At 39.6% G+C, this 21,312-nt stretch overlaps 1 protein-coding gene across 2 annotated transcripts in view; it reads left to right on the top strand.

The window, feature by feature from the left end:
* TEX2 (testis expressed 2) overlaps positions 1 to 21,312 on the top strand; it is a 110,171-nt gene that overhangs the window by 73,221 nt on the left and 15,638 nt on the right. For both annotated transcript variants that reach the window (XM_044981571.1, XM_044981570.1), the window contains exons 6-8: positions 2,052 to 2,201; positions 8,285 to 8,384; positions 17,540 to 17,672. In XM_044981571.1, the coding sequence (XP_044837506.1) occupies positions 2,052 to 2,201; positions 8,285 to 8,384; positions 17,540 to 17,672 (383 nt within the window). The remainder of the gene's footprint in view (positions 1 to 2,051; positions 2,202 to 8,284; positions 8,385 to 17,539; positions 17,673 to 21,312) is intronic.

The raw sequence follows: 21,312 nt of genomic DNA, 5'->3' as shown, positions 1-21,312 counted from the left end.
CCATACACCATCCAAGAACTATTGGTTGTATTTGTCAGTTATTTTTTTAATTAAAAAAGAAACAGACCAAAAGCTTTCTAATTTTGCTTTAATTTTACAAGCAGCTTGGAAATGCATCACTAAACAATATTGATTGGGAAATGTGGCAGTCACTTTCCTCCTCCTGTAAGTTTAAACATGCACATTAAGATTAAGTTGTCTGTAACAATAAACACATCTGAGATTTGTTTTTAAGCAAGAAATATTGAGTTCAGTTGACAGCTGGGGCAACCTTTTGTAAGCTTAAGGCATCCCACAGAATGGCCATTATCCTCCTGTCCAAATGTTTTAAAATCTCCTTCAAGTGAGCCATTAGCATTATTCTGCAATTTGGGTGTGAAAGTTGATGCACACATTTTTGCAGGGGTGGGGGAAGATGATTTCCTTCAAGGAAGCCATTGAGCAAAGCTCCTCCATTAATGAATACATTCCGTCTGAGACACAGCAACTTAACTTCTGCATTCTACTGACTAGACGTTTCTTTTAACTGGTGTATTTCTATCACTAATGGCTCCACTACAATTCTGCATGTATATTTGGAGCTCCCTAGTCACAATATTATTATTATGGTAAAACCTAGGGGCCTCTGTCATGAATCAGTCAAGTCCTGTGACCTATGTTTTATGCGGGAGGTCAGACTAGATGATCACAATGGTCCCTTTTGGCCTTATCTGTGAATCAGGACCCTAGTGTATGAGGCACTGTACAAAACCGTGGTAGATGGTCCCTGCCCTGAAGAGCTTACAATCTAAGTAACAGGTCAGTTCCTTTTGAGCAAGCATTTATTTTAAGAGTACTCAGTAAAAGGACTGACCATGTTCCTTTGAGCTTCTTGGGAGTAGATTTGGAGGGAGGGGAGAGGAGTATTTATGCGCACACTTCTCCCATGAACAATAATAGGAGATATGTATATAATACAGTGTGCGGAAAGACTGTGCTTTAGGAGCCTTTGAATTAAGTTTTCCTGTACCTCTCTGCTGTTCTAAACTTTTTTAGAGAAATCACATGCATTCTTTCTCTCAACGTAGAGTTCAGACTCCCTGAATCTGAAAGTGGAGGTACGTACGTATTGGCATGTAGCTTTGGTTGGCTCTGCCTTTATAGCTGAAGTCAGAACGTTGCAGTATCAAATGGATTGTGTCTCCATTTGTTTGAGATTACTCTCAAATGAATCAGGACATGATCCATTCAGATATTGCCACAAAACTCCCAGTTCAGTGGAAAGAAAACCGTATAGTTTCTTCAGACATACAGTCAAACGTCAATGATGTGGGAGATTTGCTTCATGTTGTCTAGGTCATGTTGCATTTTTGTGCTTGAACCCCTGTAACTTTGCAGAGAATCATTCCTTAACCTATTTCTTCTCTCACTGATTTGGTCTTCATCTTTAACTTAATATAGCTCTGTCCATTCCATTAGTGGACTTTTGGACATACAAGTGGAGGAAGAATACAAAGGATTTTTCCCTTTTATTGTCTCTCATTTTCCTCATATTCCTTTTTTTCTGATTTAGTTTTGCTTAGCAAAAAAATGTTTAGCTTTGCTTTCAGACTTGATAAGGCAAGTGGGTTTGGGCAGGAAGGAGACCTAAGCCCTTGTCAGATTCTTATCTGCTGTGCTTTTTAATTTTGTATCTTTTAGTATGAAAAATGTTGATTTTGCTGTTAGCATTAAAAATAGTCTGTGTGAATGTCTGATAACTTGAATACCTTCATCCTTTGCTGCAAATAACTCCAAATCTGTCTAGTTTAGCTCTCCACTGAGAAATTTTATTGCATTCTCACACACACACACACACACACACACACACACACACACGTTAACCATGATCACTTTACATGATTTTGAAGATTATAGTCCTTGTTAAACAGTGTTGACGTTATTTTAATATGGGTTAATGAACTGTATGAATTTCCCAGTGTAGACAAGACCTAGAGGGAAATGTTTCTTTAGGCAGTGACTAGATTGTCTAAGCTGTGCTCCATAACTGAATGATACGTTTGTGTTGCCAGTTGCCAGATATCCGTACGGTAGCTGAAGAAGAGGAACAGGAGGCATGGGTAAATGCTTTGCTTGGAAGAATATTTTGGGATTTCTTAGGAGAAAAGTACTGGTCTGATCTTGTGTCCAAGAAGATCCAAATGAAACTCAGCAAAATAAAGGTATCTCTCCCTGGGGGGTTTGCACTTCCTATTCTCCAGCATAAAGAAAGATTTTTTTTTTTAAGTTTAATCACATGATTTATAAAAAGATTTTATTTAAAAATACTTTTTAAAATATCTTGTACTTTGATATAGTGTCTTGAGCCCTATTAATGACAAAAGGAGTAGTTAGATGTAATCCTGCTCTGCCGCAGATTTCACAGTGGCATCTTTGGTCAAGTCACTTAATCTGATTGCAAAATGTAGATAGTAGTAATTGTTTGCTTCATAGGGGTGTGGAGGCTGAATTCATGGATGTTTGCAAAACACATAGAGGTCCTCGGATACAGGTGAAAAGTATTACTGTATTAGCATTAAGCAGTAGTATTATAGCATTTTAAGCTTGCTTGACCAACAAATCTCTAAGGCTAATGTTGCAACCCCATTGTGCTACAGTGTATTGGTTCTCTACTCACTGGCACATCTGAACAGGAACTCCCGATGAGGATTCAGGATTTCAGTGAAATTAAAACTGCTTTTAGAAATGGTATATTGACAACAGGAAGGAGTGGGGACCAGGTAGCTGTAATTGTGCCCATATGAGCACACTTTAAATTCAGAAATCCATTACAAACAAGGATTCTCTGTGGGAGTAGTGGTAAATGCAGCAGCTATCTGAAGGGCAGAGGGGTATAATTGTGCTATCTAATGCACAAGCTCAAAGATAAAGAGAGAGGGTTTTGACTGACTTTCATGGTCTGCCCCTTGCATTCTCAAACTCTTCCAAATAGCTGCAGCTAATCACAGGTTTGTTCAACAACTTGTGGGGTGGGGTTGGGGTGTTTATCAGTCTGTTCCTAAACACAAAGGAAGGAGTGGACATGCTGTCACCAGCACTGGAATTTAGCTGCCAAAACCAGAGAGTGCTCCTTGTACTACTGGAAGTAAGCAATAAACTAATTCTACCCAGGGCTGTTTCCACAGCCACTGAAGCAAGCTATTCAAACATTTTGAGAACAGTTTGAGTGGAAAAAATTGGAATGGGGGAGAGAGATGAAATGCTGATAAACGCCATAAATATATGGGACACTACTCTGTTGTAAATATTCGCTGCTGTTACAGGCAAAGGTATGCAATATATTTTCTCTGATTTGCTGCCTTTCTGGGCCTTTCACCTCCTTCGTGGTCAGTGCAAATTCAGGCTGCTGGTAACAAAGTTAGCCCCTCTGATGGTTTTCCTGTGGGGAATGCGTTCATGGTGTCAGTGCCGTCTCTTGTTGGGAGTTGTCCACAGCACACAAACCCTACCCCCCACAACAGGTACCCTAGGTGGTCTCAGCAGGAAGGCCAAGGATTGCATTGGGCCGTGGAGATGGAACTCATCTCTGACTCAGAGACATGATACTTTCCACTCAGTTTGGAGGCATATTGCAGGGCAGTTCGGGAAAACCTGTACATGGCAGAGGGCTTCACTCTTCAGGGTGGTTCTCTCTGATTTGGGGGCCTATGTCTGGTACCTCATCGGTTCACACATCCAGGCAGAGTTCCTCTAGGTGGAGTCCAGATGATTCCTCTGAGCAGTGGGTGTTTTCCGGAGTTCTTTGCTTGGTGTCCCTCTTTTGGTTCCCTTGTTTTGACTCTGTGAACTGCCCGTTTCATTCTTTGTCCTCTATTAAGTCCTGGGGTCTGTGGGTCCACTCTTATTTTGGGGTGGGAGTGGGCCTTTTGTTTCAGTGGGCGCCATCCACTGACTCAGGGTTCAAATAAGCCAGCACTATTCATGAGCATTAAATTCACTAATATATATATATATATATATATATATATATATATATAATATATTATGAGTTATATATAATATATAATATATATTATGAGTTATATATATAGGAACTCAAGCTGGATACCAATATCTTTTAAAAGCTAATAACTTATGCAGCTAGCTTTTTTAACCCTTTTTAATGAAAAAGATCAAGATACTTGCAGTGTTAGGGAAACCTCCTGATCTGCTTTGAATACAAATCTGTTATGCTCACAATATTTCTTATTTCCCCATTTCAGTTCACTATGCTTTTTAAAAACCACCTTATTGGAAGTGCTATATTGGTGCAATGTGAAAGGTAGATAGTTGAATTATCCAAAATGGGAGGAAGAGGATGGGAATTCACAACAATGTGGTGACTAGAATGGCATCTGGGTAGAATATAATGCCAATGACTTGGTGTATTGAAACACTTAATGCATCTGTTGCATTATAGTCCCCCACCCAGACTTTAATACTTTGGTTTAAGGATTTACTTTTTTCTAGTTGCTTTTCTGAAAGCAGTTCTTTAAATTGGAGGAATTGTTCTAAACAAACTAGTCTGTAGAGTAGTACTGAGTTATACAAATATGTTAAAAAAGCTCTTGCAATAATCCTATTGCTTCTCAGCTTTCTTTCACATCACTGTAAAAGTAAAGTGGGGGAAGCACGTGATAAATCTTCTGTGCTGCTTCTGGGCTTCATAGGTGACATGTGGCTTTCCTCTAAAGTCTTAGAAATAAATTTTTCCATGAGGGAAAGAGTCTGAATGTGGCACAGTATCTTCCCAAACTGCTCCTGGCCCCTAGATGCCATAGTCTAGCCTTTTAATATTTCAAATGTTTTACTTTGTTCAGTAATGACTACATAGTCTGTAAAGTGGTCAGTCTGTATGGTGAGGGCCCCAAGCAATGGCATTACCATGTGTAATAGTCCGATGTTGGGGCCGTGCCCTCTCAGGGGCCGTCGGGAGCCAGGCCGCCTCACTACACGGCCCAAATCAGTCTCCGGGTTCTGAAGGTTTTGGGGGTTCGGCCCCTCAAGCAGGGGCTGAACAGAAGGCACACGGTTAGTGCAGTGAGTCCCAGCCCTCAGTCAGGGCAGGGCAGCGAACCAGTTCTAAGCTCCGGTCCTGGCAGCCGGAGCTGAGCAGTGACAAAGTCAGTAAGCCCCAAGCCCTAGCTCAGGGCGGGGCAGCACACAAGAGGCAGGGCTCAGACCCTCAGGCAGGGCCGAGCAGCAGTCTAAGTCTGTAAAGCCCAAGCCCTAGCTCAGGGCGGGCAGCACACAAGAGGCAGGGCTCAGACCCTCAGGCAGGGGCTGAGCACACAAAGTCACTAGTTTAAGCCCAAGCCCTCAGTCAGGGCGGGGCAGCAAAACAGCAGTTCGATAAGCCCTGGCCCTCTGGAGCAGGGCAGGGCAACAACAGTTCAATAAGCCCTGGCCCTCTGGGGCAGGGCAGGGCAACAGCAGTTCAATAAGCCCTGGCCCTCTGGGGCAGGGCAGGGCAACAGCAGTTCAATAAGCCCTGGCCCTCTGGGGCAGGGCAGGGCAACAGCAGTTCAATAAGCCCTGGCCCTCTGGGGCAGGGCAGGGGCATCAGTCTCAGGAAGCTCAGGTAAGTGCCGGCTTCTCTGCCTGAGTGCTGGCAGGAGGGGGAGTCTGCCACCCGTGAGTGGGGTGGCAGGGGGGACACAGGCCCACCCACTCCACTGTGTCCCAGCCCGGGGCCCTAACAGCGGCGTGGATCCGCTACAGTCAGTGGGGATCCTGGCCGCAACACACTGACATGGGCACGTCCGTGCCCTCAGCCGGACAGGGTTCGGCTACCCCCGGGCTGCACTCCATCTCCCCCTCCTCGGGTACCTGCTCGTCGCTGGGCTCGGCAGCAGGGTCCCACACCATGGGTTCCTCGGCGTGGTGAAGGCGGTCTAGGTCGGGCTGCTCCTCCGGACTCGGGTCAGGGGGCCGCTCGGGCCGCTCCTCGGGGTACCGGGCTCGGGGCAGGCTCGGCCAGTCCACCTCGGGGTACCTGGCTCGAGGGAGGCTCGGTCGGTCCGCGTCAGGATACCTGGCTCGAGGGAGGCTTGGTCCATCCACGTCCGGGTACCTGGCTCGGGGCAGGCTCGGTCCAGCAGGAGCCCGATCAGGAGCGTCTGTCCTCTCCGGCTGCTGGGCTCCAACTGAGTGCTGAGGCCGGGCTTTTATACTTCCTGTCCCGCCCCTTGACTTCCGGGGGGGCGGGAACAGGTGGCAGTGGCTCCGCCCACTGAGGTGGCTGTTCCGGTTCCTCCCTCTCAGGGGCCGTCGGGAGCCAGGCCGCCTCACTACACCATGTGACTCCCCAAAATAGTGGCCACCTATCACTGGAGAATGGGAAGATGTTGGGCTCTTAGTTGCCTCCCTGTTGGGTCCTGGTGCCGTGAATTGCTGAGGTTATTGTAGTCTTCAAATTCGTGCTCATGGTGTTCTTGTTCAAGGCTGTCCTCACCTTATGTCAAACAGTCCATTTAACCCTCTTCCTCTTGCAAGCTGCAATACTTTATTATATGACCTTTAGAGCAGTCTGATTACTGTGCAACCAGCTTAGAACAGTCTCATCCCTGCTGAGCCTCTTGATGTTAGGAACTTTCCTTTAATTTGGTTGGCTAAATTGCAGCCTTTTTCATTTCCCTCCCACACTCCTCCCCTTAATTCCTCCAGGAATCTCAGCAGGAATGTTTTATTACAGAAAATAATGCATCTGCCAGCTTTGAACTCTGTAATGCTGTCAGTGATGGCACCAATCGAAACCCAGCAGAAGTTCCCCTTGCCTACATTTGGTATTAATCCATGCTGTGATAGAGGGGGAATTGCTGTGTCTTGGGCAAAATTAGAAAAGGCAGCATTATCCTGGTTGGGAACAGTGCTGCAAGAGACTCGGTCACATCAACTTAGGGCTTGTCTTCACCACCGTGCTACATCAGTGCAGCTGCATCAATGCAGCTGCACCATGTAGTGCATAAGGTGAAGATGCACTTTGTCGATGGGAGAGCGCTCTCCTGTCAATGTAATTACTCCACCTAAATGAGAGGCGGAAGCTGCGTTGGCGGGAGACGCTCTCTTGCTGGCTTAGTACAGTGTAGACAGTGCTTTAAGTCGATGTAACTTACGTGGCTCAGGAGGGTGGCTTTTTCACTCCCCATAGCAATGTAAGTTACATCAACTTTAGCGGTAGTGTAGACAAGCCCTAAATAGTTTCTAATTACAGACTGCTTGAGTGTGTTCATAATGTACTTTCTCACCTACAGAATTTTCCTTGAAATTACTACTTTCCCCTAGTAAATAAAACAGCTGTTTAGCAGTTTGTCTAATCTCTTCACTTAGGCAAGGAACATCTAAGGAAGGAGGCAGAGAGGCAAAGTATGTGTACTGTGACTGATGAGCAGCATAGCACAGGGCAGTGTGAGTTAGGGAATGTATGAGCCTCCAGCAACAAGAATAGAAAAATGAGGGTTCCTTCACCATGTATAACACAGTTTAGGACATGTATGTGTTTGAAATTATATAGGTACTCTAAACATATAGTGTTATAAATATATATTTATATTTTAGTAATGGATATATGATCATTCATATGCTTTCGTTCTAAATCCCTATTTTGTATGTTTGTGCACACGCAGTATATAGTACTAGTAGCATAATGTAGGATAAAAGGCATAGACCCCAGGCAGAGTTTGCTGTGGATAAAAGTAGTGATAGTCTTATTATTTTAAAATATCAGCCTAACTGCAGAATTTCTCCACTAAAAAGTGTGTAACTGCAGTTGGATAACATGTTTTAAAAAAAACCAAAACCAAAAACCTGATCATTTTAAGTCTGGCAAACTGCCAAGTATCTACACTTCATTCTTGGTCTACACCTTTTGTTTGTTTCGACCAATAGAGCATATGGTTCCTTTATCAGTCAAATGTGGGATACAAGTGTTTTGACAATGTATCAACCTAGTGCTGTAGGTTGAAATTTGTATTCTTGATTTGGGTGCACACAACTGATTGGAATGGAAATATTAAAAATGCATTGGCTCAGAGTTTATAAACCAAGGCATCCTCTAAAATATCATTTTCAAATAAAGGAATGCTAAATCCTAGAATTTAAATTTCTGCATATAATCGTCATTTGTGTGTCCTTTAATTGGTAACTCAGCTAAACTTTTTCTCAAATGTAATATACTTTAACCGCCTTCCAAATATCACAGAATACCTGGTCTCTTTATAGTTTCATTAAAATTAACTTGATTTTTGTATTCTCTCCTTTCTTCCAGCTGCCATATTTCATGAATGAGCTAGCTCTAACTGAACTTGACATGGGAGTAGCGGTGCCGAAGATCCTTCAAGCCTTCAAACCTTCTGTTGATCACAAAGGTAATGACCACTTGGTTTGAACAGGAATTTTTTAGCGTGATGGTAAAAAGGATATTCATTATGTTTTGCTTCTATTGCAGAAGTAAAAGGACACTGTCAAGTTATAAACCATTTATTTTAAAAACACTTTATCCAGTGTTTTTTTGAATTTTTTTTAAACTAACCATGTAGTTACACTTTACTATTTGTGACTTGTTTAATTTTTCCATTTCATTTAGTTTAGACACATAATTAGCTTCACTTGTGCTTATACACCATTTTTATTTATCATTGCCTGTTGTTGTTCAGTACTATGATAGATAGATATAAACGTTCCTAGTGTCTGCAGCCTAAACTATTTCTACTGAAATATTAAAAAAAACACAAACAGAAACACCCCACAAAGGTTTCTCTTATGTCTGGCAAAACCTTTTTCTAAACAAAGCACAAGATCTCGGCTTAAACTATTTGAGTGCCCCTACCGTACCATTATTAAGAACGGATTTGTAAAGCTGTTGACGTTCAGATTGCAGTTATTATAAAGTGTCTTTAGCACTCCGAATATGCTGTATGCCTGAAAAGTTGTATAGAAGATGTAGACTGGTGTAGGAAGCTGGTATCTGGTAAACCTGGGAAAAGCAGCCCACTTTGAGGGTTCTCTTTAGCAAAACTTACTCTGATGAAAAGCTGACTTCCCCCTTTTTCCAGTTCTACCCTGTGGAACTGCTGAGAGCAGAATTTGGCCCATGGATTTCAGTATGAGTTTTGCTTGAGAGAGGAGTGCTAAATGAAGGCCGTAGAGATTGGCTATGCAAGGTACTGAATGCCTGGCACCAATGTTATAACTTGTATAGGTGAGCAGCAGGATGAATATAAGGAAATGATATCCTCTTCCCAACTGAAAACCACTAAATTCACAGAATTATAAAAGTAAAGTAAAATTTGAGGAAGTACAAAGTAGTAAAGGATCCAGCATCTTTTCTTCATGCCCAGAGAAGAATTGTGTCTGTACTATAGCAAACCCAGATCTGACTTCTGTTCAAGAGCTGCAGCCTTGCTCTATGTAAACAATGATTCAGCAAAATACGATAACTAATAAACCAGAAAACAAACATTGGCTCAGCTCTGAAAAGAGACTTTGTAAAATAGCATTGTGGGGTTTTGTGCTGGTCTTTCAATGTCAAAGGTGATAACTTGTGAAGTGATGACTTTCTTACTGCAAGCCCTAGGAGCTGAAATTCAATTGGGGTTCTTTCTGGCATAACGTATCCCCAAAACAAGGCATTTGTCATGGCTGTGACTTCTGTCACCTTGGTATTTTCATAAAGATGCAGGATCTTTTGTCAGTCCACTCAGATGAAGAATAGCTTAAACATCCTTTTTTGGAAAAAAGTTCAAAGATTGACAGTGTTATAGCTTGAAAAAAGTCTGTGTTTTTAGAAGTATTTGATGTACACTTAAAGGGGCGGGGGAAGGTAGGTCTTCCCCCTTTCACGCCCTCCCCCCCATTAACATAGAAATCTATTCTGATAGATGAAACAGTTAGTTAGATAGGAACTAGATTTTCATTGTAGCCATAGGTCATGATTTTCAGCTGTCTCCTTTAGCAAACCTTTTCTTTTTAAATTCCACCTCTTCTCTTCCCTGTTTTAATTTTGATGGTGACTTGTTGGAAATGTTTTTGAAGGATCTAGTTGATCTACAAGGGCTTATTTGACCCAGAATTTAGAAGGCTCTAATTGGTCTATGGGGAAATGCTCCCTTGAGGGAGCCTGTTTACCATCCCTCCACAGCTGCTTCATAACTTAGATGGGAAAATGGCTTTAATGAGTGACTTTCAGATAGTTGAGCAGCAAAGATGTCAGAATAAGAACTTGCTCAAGCTAGCACTCAGTAACCTATGTCTGGACGCTAACCATACCCTGACTAATCATAGTGTGAGTCAGCATGGATTTTAAATTGCCTCAGTTGTGGGGACTTTGGAGAACATTATAGAGCTTCTAAGTCACAGAGACTGAGTCAGCAAAATGTTAAACTCCATTTATTTCTACAAACTTCTCAATAGAGTGTATTCAAACAGAGTAGGATTGTATCCAGCTTCTGTACTCAAGAAAGTGCACAGGTGTTCAGTCAAATTAATTTATAGTCCCAAAGATAATTTTGCTCAAGACTAATGAAAATTCTCTTGACAAGAATTATTAGTTAGATCCACCGGCAGAGTAGAACATGTGACTAGATTCAGGCTCTCCTGCTGACTTGCTGTGTGCCTTAGGAAAGTTGTGTACATGCTCTATGCCTCAGTTTCTCAATCTGTGAAACGAGTATAATCCCTCACAAAAGCATTAAAGGCTTATGTAATGTTTGACGTACACTGAAGTCATGGGATGAAAGTAAGTACTAAATAGTTTCCATTAAGCAGAACTTTAGGGAAATACTCCTGACTAACCGACCTTTCTACCAGTGTCCCTTACCAGGAATAAACATTAAATAAAGATAACAACAATGATATTTTCTCAGAACACAAGGATGGTGAAACATACACACTCGTGCATAAGCCACCAGGTCTCTTTTCCAGTGCTTCTTAGGGGAAATTTCAGTACTAAACTAGCTGATGAATTGCTGACCAGAGTGGGTATTTTCTGTCTTTTTAAATCTTAGTTCCTCTCATTTGTTTGCAAAGATCAGGTGATGATGGCTCACCGGAGCTGGAGACCTGTGGTGTTGATGCTGTGTTTAGCTGCATTTACTTAACATCATATCCAGATTATCACAGTCTGCCCAGCAGAACTTTAGGTCCTGTCTACACACTGGTTTTGTACCAGTTTAACTATTTTGGTTAGAGGTGTGACTTTTCACCAACATAATTAAATTAGTACAACTGCCCCTAGTATGGATGCAGTTATTCTGGTGTATAGCTTATTCCACTAAATTTACATAAATAAGCTATACCAGTGTATACTAATACTTTTGTACCAGTATAACTGCATCCACACTAGGGCAGTTCTACCACTTTTGAATTCTATTAGTAGAGTTAAAGTGATATAACTTCATGTTCTGGCAAGGCCTTAGAAACATTTATGTTTACCTTCTGATATGAGATTTGGGGTGCTCTCAAGTTGGGGACTGTGCTTCAGGGATTTGCTAAAAGTCAATACACTTGTTCTATTCTAGGAAACTTGGAAGTCATGATGTGAGCATACACAACTGAGTGCATCTCCTTAGTCTCAAAGTAAATAGCTGTTTATTTGACCAAGACCCATCATTTTTTAATTTGAGCTTGAAGATGAGTTTTATTCCAGTGCAGTAAGATAACTGGTGAAGGTGTAGCTTAATCATTTGGAAAAAACAGAATAACCAACAAGCTCTCCCTTCATCAAAAGGACTAGGATCTTTGAAAAAGCATTTTTGCCAGTTGACTAAGTTGATGCAGATTCTATTTGTAAACTTTGGAAATAATTAACTCTGTCTCTAGGCTAGGATTCCTTGGCGCCACATAAAAATGATGTAAAGTCAGAACTTTTTAACATCTGATAGACTCCTCTATTCAACTCTTTTATATTTCTTTGCCTAGCTTCTATGTAAAGTTGTTTCATCAGTTTCATACCTGATAGTTACTGTCTGAAGTGCTTGGGTGCAATATACAAGATCATCTTGCATCATCTTCTTAAAGGGCTGAGAGTCCGATATATTAATCGAATTAACTTAGTGCAAACTCTATGATGTCAGACCAAGTTTTGCAATAATTGACACTCACTGAAAATTGTAACACTTTTGGTTAATGCCATACACACACACACTTTATGGATGACACTAAAAATTCTGTTTTCTCAAATCAATGAAGGACACAAGAAGGCCTATAAGCTCTAATGTCCCTCTCAGAAGTGTGAGCAAAATAGTTTTGTTTAGTTTTAAGATTTTCTAAAATCTATCATGGAGCTATCTAGAAACATACTAATCACCACCATTGAATCACCGCAGTTTGTTGCATCCAAACACCATCATCTATCTGTGCATCATCTTCCTGTATTGTAAACTCTTTTGGGGGCTGGAAACTTGCCTGTAAAACACCTTGCACACTGTGAGTGCACCAGATAGAGTTTTAATAAAGTCCATTTTTTCATTTAACTTAGTTTTTGTTCTAAGACTGCAAATAATTTCACTACTGTTGGAAATTGAACTTTTTTTTCCTGATGGAAATAGAATTTCAATAGGGGAAATACTTTATTGCATCCCAGATTATCTGGGGATTGGAACATATTGCTTGTTCCCTAGTTACAATTCATCTGTGATCCTATTTCTGTTAAAAAGTAATATTGCTGATTAAGTTCTCAATTGTTTTTTAGTAGTTTTTCCCCAGTTATGGGATCTTATTTTTTTTTAAACTTGAAAATACTTTGAAAGAAGTGAATTTAGTAGACAACTTTATGGTCTGATATTTTTCCATCAAAATTAAGCCACACTTATTGGTGGTAATTATCTCTGGTTTCCCATTTGCAGTAGTTTCTATTACTATTTTTTTTTGTCTGCTTAGTTAGGCATTTCTATCTGGCATGTCTTTTGACAGAAATAGGTTGACATTACTAGCTCCTTTGCTTTTCTGCTTATGTCACTAATAAAGCCCTGGGGAACCCTCTAGCATTGATTCTTCATTAGAAGTGAAGCAATTTTAGATGTGCCCTACTAAGACACGCCCAGCAGTAGTTGCTTATGATGGACATGTTGCTTCTTGTATTCTTCTTTGGTACCAGAGACTTGCATAATTCTGTTTATAGTTTTGGTTTTATAGCAGTTGAAATAGCATCAGAATCAATGATTATACCATGGTCAGAAATCATGCGTACAAGTATCAGCCTTTTGCAGTCAAAATACTATTATTGACTTAAGAAGTAGGATGGCTACAGATCAGCTGGGTGGAAAATGTAATCAGAAAACTGAATGATGGTTGGGTATTGTTTAAGAACACTCTGCATAAACTTTTGACATTTTTCACTGAACTGTTTTTGTGTATTTAAAAAAATCCTGTTTTTAAAGTAACGTTACTTTAAATACTTTTATCATCAATTCTATTCCACATGTAGAAGGCAGACTGTATACTTGGATCTCTAGTAGTTCTATCTTGAATTACTCCTTTTGTAATTCCATTGATTTCAATGTGGGACGCACATATAAATTAGGGAAGAACTTAGACTGCAAAACATGTTGTGACCTAGCTATCCAGTCTAGTGGCAGACTTTTGCCTGTCCTCTCCACTAAAGATGCAAAGAACTCTCATAAAAGTTTATTGGCAATAAGCTTTATATTTTGTGCAATGAAAATTGCACTCTGCTGATACTGGTCTCCACAAGTGGCAGGTTTATCCCCAGTATGTGCAAGCAAGAGCATTATTTACTGTAGAGCAAGGGCGGGGAAGGGGAATTCCCCCCCCCCCCCCATGACCTTGGTTTCCTTCCCCCCTCCAGACATTTCACAGGTGTATATGTTCCATTATGTCTTCTAATCCCCCGCCAACTTTACAGAATATAATATAATGTTCTATATGCTGACACCATTTTGTCCTCATTCTCCCACCATCAAATTTTTTCTGAAATGATGCCCATGTCGGGAAGCTGAAAGCAGTTAGTATACAAAACCCATCAGCATTACTGTGACTTTTAACAGAAATAACTGAACAGATAAAAAAAAATATTACACGCAACCTTGATTAAAAACCAGTAAAACTGCATTAACTGCTCCAGTATATTAAGCTTTATTTATTCTAAGATTTTGTAGACAGATTCACTGATAGTGAGATTCAACAACTTTTTAAATTGGTTTCTAAGAATTTTTATTCTGGAAATGCATGTTTGAATTATTAAGAATCTGTTTTGGCTGCCAGTTCTGACTTAGTACTTCAGTTCTATGTTCTTATCTTTGTAATAAATGTATCACATTTAAAAGTCAGGAGACAAGTTTTATGAGATTGCTGTGTGTTTTGGTTTACTTTTGTAGTTACAACAACACTACCATTCAGTAAAACTAATCCTTTCGGTTTCTTGTTTACAGACTAGTTACAGCAGACAAGTGTTTGTGGTAGGATTCATAATCCTTGTAATTGCAGTCACGTTGTCCAATTACGTGATCTTTTAGTTCCTGCATTTTATTAATTCTAGTAATAAACATGCAGCCACTGCAATAACCTTAGTTTAATTCTCTTTTGGCTCTAATTTTTAAGGGGATATATGTCAACAATATGACAACAATCATTGGAAAATTATTTTTATTTTTGCATAAGCAATGTGAACTTATCAGTAAGTTCCTTAGCATAAAGGTAATTTAGACAACTTTCTTAATCAAAATTGCAGTTCTGAATTAAATGTTGTGGTTTTATGCTGTTTGAGGCTACTTCATTTAGTCTGCTTTGGGTCTTAAAAATGCAGTGATGTACAATATTTGAAGAACTCTTTCAGAGCCTCACAAACAACAAATTTCCACTAATGCTTGACTTCAAGAAACAGACATTCTGCTCATGTGGCTTTCATCATTTGAGCAATTACGGACCTTGACAGAGAAAGCAGCTTTTTAATTTAAACAGTGCTTGTGTTAATATAACCATAACTTGATAAGATGTGCTGTGGTGTTACTGTATCTTCATCAAGGTTAGGCCACCGACAACTTGATGACTAAATTGTACCATGATGTGTGGGAGCGGGAGGGGAGGCGGCTATCTTTTTTTTTTTTTTTTTTAAATACTAACAAACCAGTCACCCTGAGTAGACGAGAACATCCTTTCTCTCAGTAATCTGATTGAATTGTTTCCTTATCTTAATTTAATCTATTGTTAAAACATCATTGAAGTTTGGAGCATGCTGACTCACAGATTACAAAAAGAGTTGGTCTCAGCTGTTCAGACCTGTGATATCTGGTTCCCAATGCCATCTTTAATTTCACCAGCAGAAAGCAGAGAGGGAAATTCTGCATAAATTGGCATTTGTTTCCTTGTTTAGAAACATAATGTGAAACAGTCAACTCACATTCATCTGAATTGTAGAGAAGTTTTATATTAGTAAATGAGGAGACTAAAGACAATTTGCCTTCAGAATTATTTATAACTGTATGATGATAGCAGACTTGGTATACTGGGTGGCCTGCATCCTGGAATTCGTGGTATATGGCATTTCAGTTTTGCTTATGTGTGTTTGCAGAAAAGAGAACCATAGATACTTTGCATTCACATAGGCCTAAATTTTCAAAAGTAACTAGTGTTCTCAGTGGATCAATTTTGGTTGCCCAACTTGACACTTAAAAGGGGCCTGATTTTTCGGAGTGTTGAGCACCTGCCCTCTGTATATTGGGGCTTTTTAAGGTGTCTCAAATTGGACACCTAAAATCACTAATCACTTCTGAAAACATAGGTTTGAATTTTAAGAGAGCGGTTTTTACTTTTTTTCTTAAATACTTGAATTATATTCATATTGGTCTTCAGTGCATTAGAGCACTGCAGCAGGAAAGTGTTCATTATTATTCACATAAAGTAAATCAATAGAGGAAATAAAGCCGTTCAAAGAAGAATTCTTTTTTGTATTATGAAGCCTTAATGTGAATATTTAGAAGTCATATCAAGGATTGTTTGGGTAAGATCATGCAATATGAGACTGTTTGATACCTTCTCTAAGGGGCTCTATTTTGCCATTCAAGAAGGTATGGCACTCTCCTTCCCTTGCGGAGGATGTATCAGAGGGTCTTCCCCCCTCATTTTTTACAGTGGCTTAGGAAGGATTGTGACCCTATAGAGCCAGTAGAGGGAGTGATTGTCTATAGGCAGTTTAATTATTTAATGTTGATTATGATGATATTGTATAGATTCCTGAGCGCCACAATAGAACTAGAACTTCACTAGTAATTTAATTGTTTTGGTATTTTATCAAACCACTAAAGTGGGGGTACAGCAGGAATGTGGACTACTGGAAGTTATACATGCACATAACTTGAAGCTAGTCTTCCCTGAATTGCTAGCTGTTTAGTGCCTCAAAAGAGTATGTCAGGCTCCATCCAGGAGATTCTCCATCCGCTTCTTTCCCGGGGTGGGGTGGGGTGGTACTGAACTTTATTCCAGTGAAACTCCAGATCACATTGGAGGTTTCATGCCTCTGACCACCCAATGGCTCCTCATGTTCCCAAGAATAATGGGCCTCTGGTACAGGAAATGAGGCTGCTGCGTGAAGCTGACCAGATGGGGACTGTACCCCTAGCTGTCAGGGATTCCACTGCAGTTGGAGTTCAGAATAAATGTTGAGTTGCAAAATTTTTCTAAATGTTTTTATGATGGGGCGGCAGTTTTTGTTCATGTCCTAGAGTTCCTCATTTGTGAAAATGGAGCATTTCTCTGTAGCATGTTCAGTGGCACCTGTGTATCTCTACTTTCCATATCACAGGTGACCTATAGCTCTTCATATTTGATGATCACTTCATGCCTCACAGGAGGAGAAACAGCACCATGTCTAACAGTTGCATTTAGGAGCAAGGATGTGTCACTGATAAGGGATCGGCACACATATCCAAGTCTCCAGAAATTTTCTTGGTCACTGTGGTAAGAGGCCACCTGTACAAAGTGAATTACAGTCAGATGATTGAAAGTGCAAGTTAAACATTACACTTATACAGCAACTTTCATGAGTGATATATTTGGAGTTAGACCTCAGGAAAAAGTTAAATTTGAGTTAAAAGTGATTGAGCATTCATATATTACCTCAACAAGTCATGGCTGACAGCAGAAGGGTTTTGACAAGTCTTAATTTGGTAGCCTTGGGATATAATGTTTAAAGAGATATCAACTAGTCCAGGGATTCAAACAATTTAATTTAATGTTAAAACAATGCCCCAAAGTTTTGGAAGTTGAACCATAATGGCATTGTGGTAGTGTGGGCTCGCCACATAGCGTAACTGACACATCTTCGTTACCTGCACTGTCCAAGCTGAGTGAAATGTGAAAGTAAACAGCACAAGTGGTTAGAAAGTAAGATATTTTTAAAATATTTTCCATTTTCAAAAATCTCTGGTCATATTAGTAACCATATGAACGCTTTTGTTCTAAAATTATTTCTAGCTTGACATCACTTTAGTATAAAATGATTGTGTAAGTTACTCTAAGTTGCAATGTCACGTTATAAAAAAATTATTTTTTTTATTAACAATTCTAGGGCTTTGGATTGATTTGGAAATGTCCTACAACGGGTCTTTTCTAATGACCCTCGAGACCAAAATGAATTTGACCAAACTTGGTAAAGAGCCTCTTGGTGAAGCACTGAAAGTTGGAGAGATTGGCAAAGAAGGGTAAGATATTACTGCCCAAGAAAGAAACCAGACCTGTGTTTAGAAAGGCAGGGCTAATTCTACCCTCAGATATTACTGCAGTTCAATTCTAGATTAGTGAAAGTTGATGTTTGTATCTGAGGGCTGAATTTGGCCTTAAGTGTGTAATAACATTTGGAACCAGGCAATTACTTCTATTTATTGACATTTGATTATCTTCATAAACTAACTTTTTATAACAAGATAATATACTTTATTATATCAGTTCTTCATTATGTTTAGACAATAGATTTTGATCTTAAGATGTCTTAGTGGTTTGAGCATTGGCCTGCTAAACCTAGGGTTGTGAGTTCAATCCTTGAGGGGGCCATTTGGGGATTTAGTTGGGGATTGGCCCCGCTTTGAGCAGCGGGTTGGACTAGATGGCCTCCTGAGGTCCCTTCCAACCCTAATAATCAATGATTCTATGATTCTACTTGCATTAGACCCCTGGTAAATGCTGAAGATAAGTCTGTACACAAAGTATAAATATGCTCTCCAAATAGGACCTATTTAATAATAATAATAATAAAATTATAAAGCTTTTGTAAGCAGAACAAAATACTTTTTAAAAAAAATCCTAAATCTTAGAACATATAGACATTTAAATTACCAATAAGTAGATTTGAAAAGACTATTTTAAAATCAATTGAATTAATTCATTAATTACCTGATAAGTTCTGATTTCGTTATTTTGTATATTTTCTGCAAGAAAGACAAATGGTGACATTGTGAAATGATAACTTCTAAAAGGAAAAATGTTGATAAACTTAAAATATAGGTATTTGAACGTATATAAGGTCTCCTTCCAGTGTTCCCTTCTTTGACACTGACAAGTATCTCTTCTTTGACACTGACAAGTCAGTGAAATAGAAGTATTTAGTTTAACTGCAAATATTGGATAAATACATTAACTCCAATGGCATTGGTAGGCTCCCAATAGAGATTAATTTTGTTCATTCTTGCTGTGAAATTAACATATTCACCAATATTGCACGATACCCAAGTGTACCTAAATTTGAACATAAGAACGGCCATACTGTATCAGACCAATGGTCCATCTAGCCGAGTATCTATCCAGTCTTTTGCAAGTGGCCAGTGCCAGGTGCTTCAGAGGGAATGAACAGAACACGCAATCATCGAGTGATACATCCCCTGTCATCCACTCCTCACTTCTGGCAGTCAGAGGCTATGGACACCTGGAGCATGGGGTGGCATCCCTGACATTTTAGCTAATAGGCATTGAATTTATCTAATACTTTTTTGAACCCCATTATAGTTTTGGCCTTCACAACATCCCCTGCAACAAGTTCCACAAGTTGACTGTGCATTGTGTGAAGAAATACTTCCTTTTGTTTGTTTTAAACCTGCTGCCTATTAATTTCATGGCTGACCCCTGGTTCTTATGTTAAGTGAAGGAGTAAATAACACTTTCTTATTTGTTTAGCTCTTTTGGCTGCCACTGCATATTGAGCAGATGTTTTCAGAGAACTATCCACAATGACTACAAGATTTTATTTCCTGAGTAGTAACAGCTAATTTAGATCTCATCATTTTGTATGTATAAATGGGATCATGTTTTTTCCATTGTGCATTACTTTGCATTTATCAACATTTTGAATTTCATCTACCATTCTGTTGCCCAGTCTTTTGAGATCCCTTCGTAACTCTTAGCTAAATCCAAAGCAGAGAGCAATCTTGAGTAATTTTGTATCATCTGCAAATTTTTCCACCTCACTGTTTACCCTTTTTCCAGATCATTTATGAATATGTTGAACAGCACTAATCCCAATATAGATCCCTGGGAGAAGCCACTATTTACCTCTCTCCATTCTGAAAACTGACCATTTATTCCTACCCTTTGTTTCCTGTCTTTTAACCAGTTATTTATCCATGAGAGGACCTTCCCTCTTATCCCATGACTGCTTACTTTGCTTAAGAGCCTTTGATGAGGGACCTCTTCAAAGGCTTTCTGAAAGTCCAAGTACACTATATCCACTGGATTACCCATATCCACATGTTTGTTGGCACCCTCAAAGAACTCTAATAGATTGGTGAGGCATGATTTCCCTTTCCAAAAGCCATGTTGACTCGTACCCCAACAAATCATGTTCATCTGTGTGTCTGATAATTCTGTTCTTTACTGTAGTTTCAACCAATTTACTTGATACTGAAGTTTGGCTTACAGACCTGAAATTGCCAGGATCACCTTTGGAGCCTTTTTTTAAAAAATGGTGTCACAGTTATTCTCCAGTCATCTGGTACAGAATCTGATTTAAATGATAGGGACCACACTTAATAATTCTGCAGTTTTATACTTGAGTTTCTTTTGAACTCTTGGGTGAATACCATCTGGTCCTGGTGACTGATTCCTATTTAACTTACCAATTTGTTCCAAAGCCTCCTCTCTTGACACCTCAGTCTGGGACAGTTCCTCAGATTTGTCACCTAAAAAGAATAGCTCATGTGTGGGAACCTCCCTCACATCCTCTGCAGTGAAGACTGATGCAAAGAATTAATTTAGTTTCTCTGCAATGGTCTTATCTTCCTTGGATCCTCCTTTAGCACCTTGATCTTCCAGTGTCCCCACTGATTGTTTGGCAAGCTTCCTGCTTCTGATGTACTTAAAAAAAGTTTTGCTGTTAGTTTGAGTATTTGGCTAGTTGCTCTTCAGATTGTTTTTTGGCCTGACTAATTATGCTTGTACACTTGATTTGCCAGAGTTTATGCTCCTTTCTATTTTCCTTAGTAGGACTTCCAATTTTTAAAGGATTTTTGCCTCTAACTGCTTTTTACTTTGTTTGGCAATGGTGGCATTTTTTGGTCCTCTTACTGTTTTTATTTGTTTGTTTGTTTTGTTTTTTAATTTGGGATATAGATTTAATGTGAGCCTCTTTTATGGTGTTTTTTAAAAGTTTCCATGCAGCTTGCAGGCATTTCACTTTTGTAACTGTACCTTTTTATTTCTGTTTAACTAGTTTCCACATTTGTGTGTAGTTCCCCATTCTGAAATTAAATTAGCAAATATTGTGTGAGCATAAACCAATATGGATGTTACATTTTCAAAGACCTTTAGTTATTAGATAGTTCTCAATTTTTTCTTGTATAGTAAGTAAGCAGGCAAGTATTAATGTTTAACAAATGGGGGAGAAAGTTAGTCAGAGAGGTGGAGCAACTTGCCTAAGATGGCAGAACTGAAAGTAGAGACTAGATTTTTCTGACACCTATTTTCATCCCTATTCATTGGCTCTACATACCATTCTTTTGTAGCTGTCTAGGTATGTGCCGTTTAGGCATTAGACTTGACCTGAATCTCTCATGTACAAAATTCTAAATGCTGAATGTGCCTTTGGTGAGTCCATAGTGGTTTCCCATTTTTCCTTCATAAACACAACGCTCCCATTTGTGCCTAAGAAATCAATACTCTGCCCAATTTCTTCTTTAGACTAGTAGGTATTATGTGGTGCTACTATAACACAAATAATGTTGCAAATGAATGTGAAAGGGTAGCTGCATCCTGCATGTCAACAGTTCAGACACTCCTCAGTAACTTTACTGCACAGTGTAAATAAACATGTCCAATTTTGTATATATAACAGTTCTGTTTACCTCCTATGTTTAA

Source organism: Mauremys mutica, chromosome 12 (genome assembly GCF_020497125.1).
Source record: "Mauremys mutica isolate MM-2020 ecotype Southern chromosome 12, ASM2049712v1, whole genome shotgun sequence".
Taxonomy (NCBI): domain Eukaryota; kingdom Metazoa; phylum Chordata; order Testudines; family Geoemydidae; genus Mauremys; species Mauremys mutica.
This window is presented reverse-complemented; position numbering and strand designations above follow the sequence as displayed.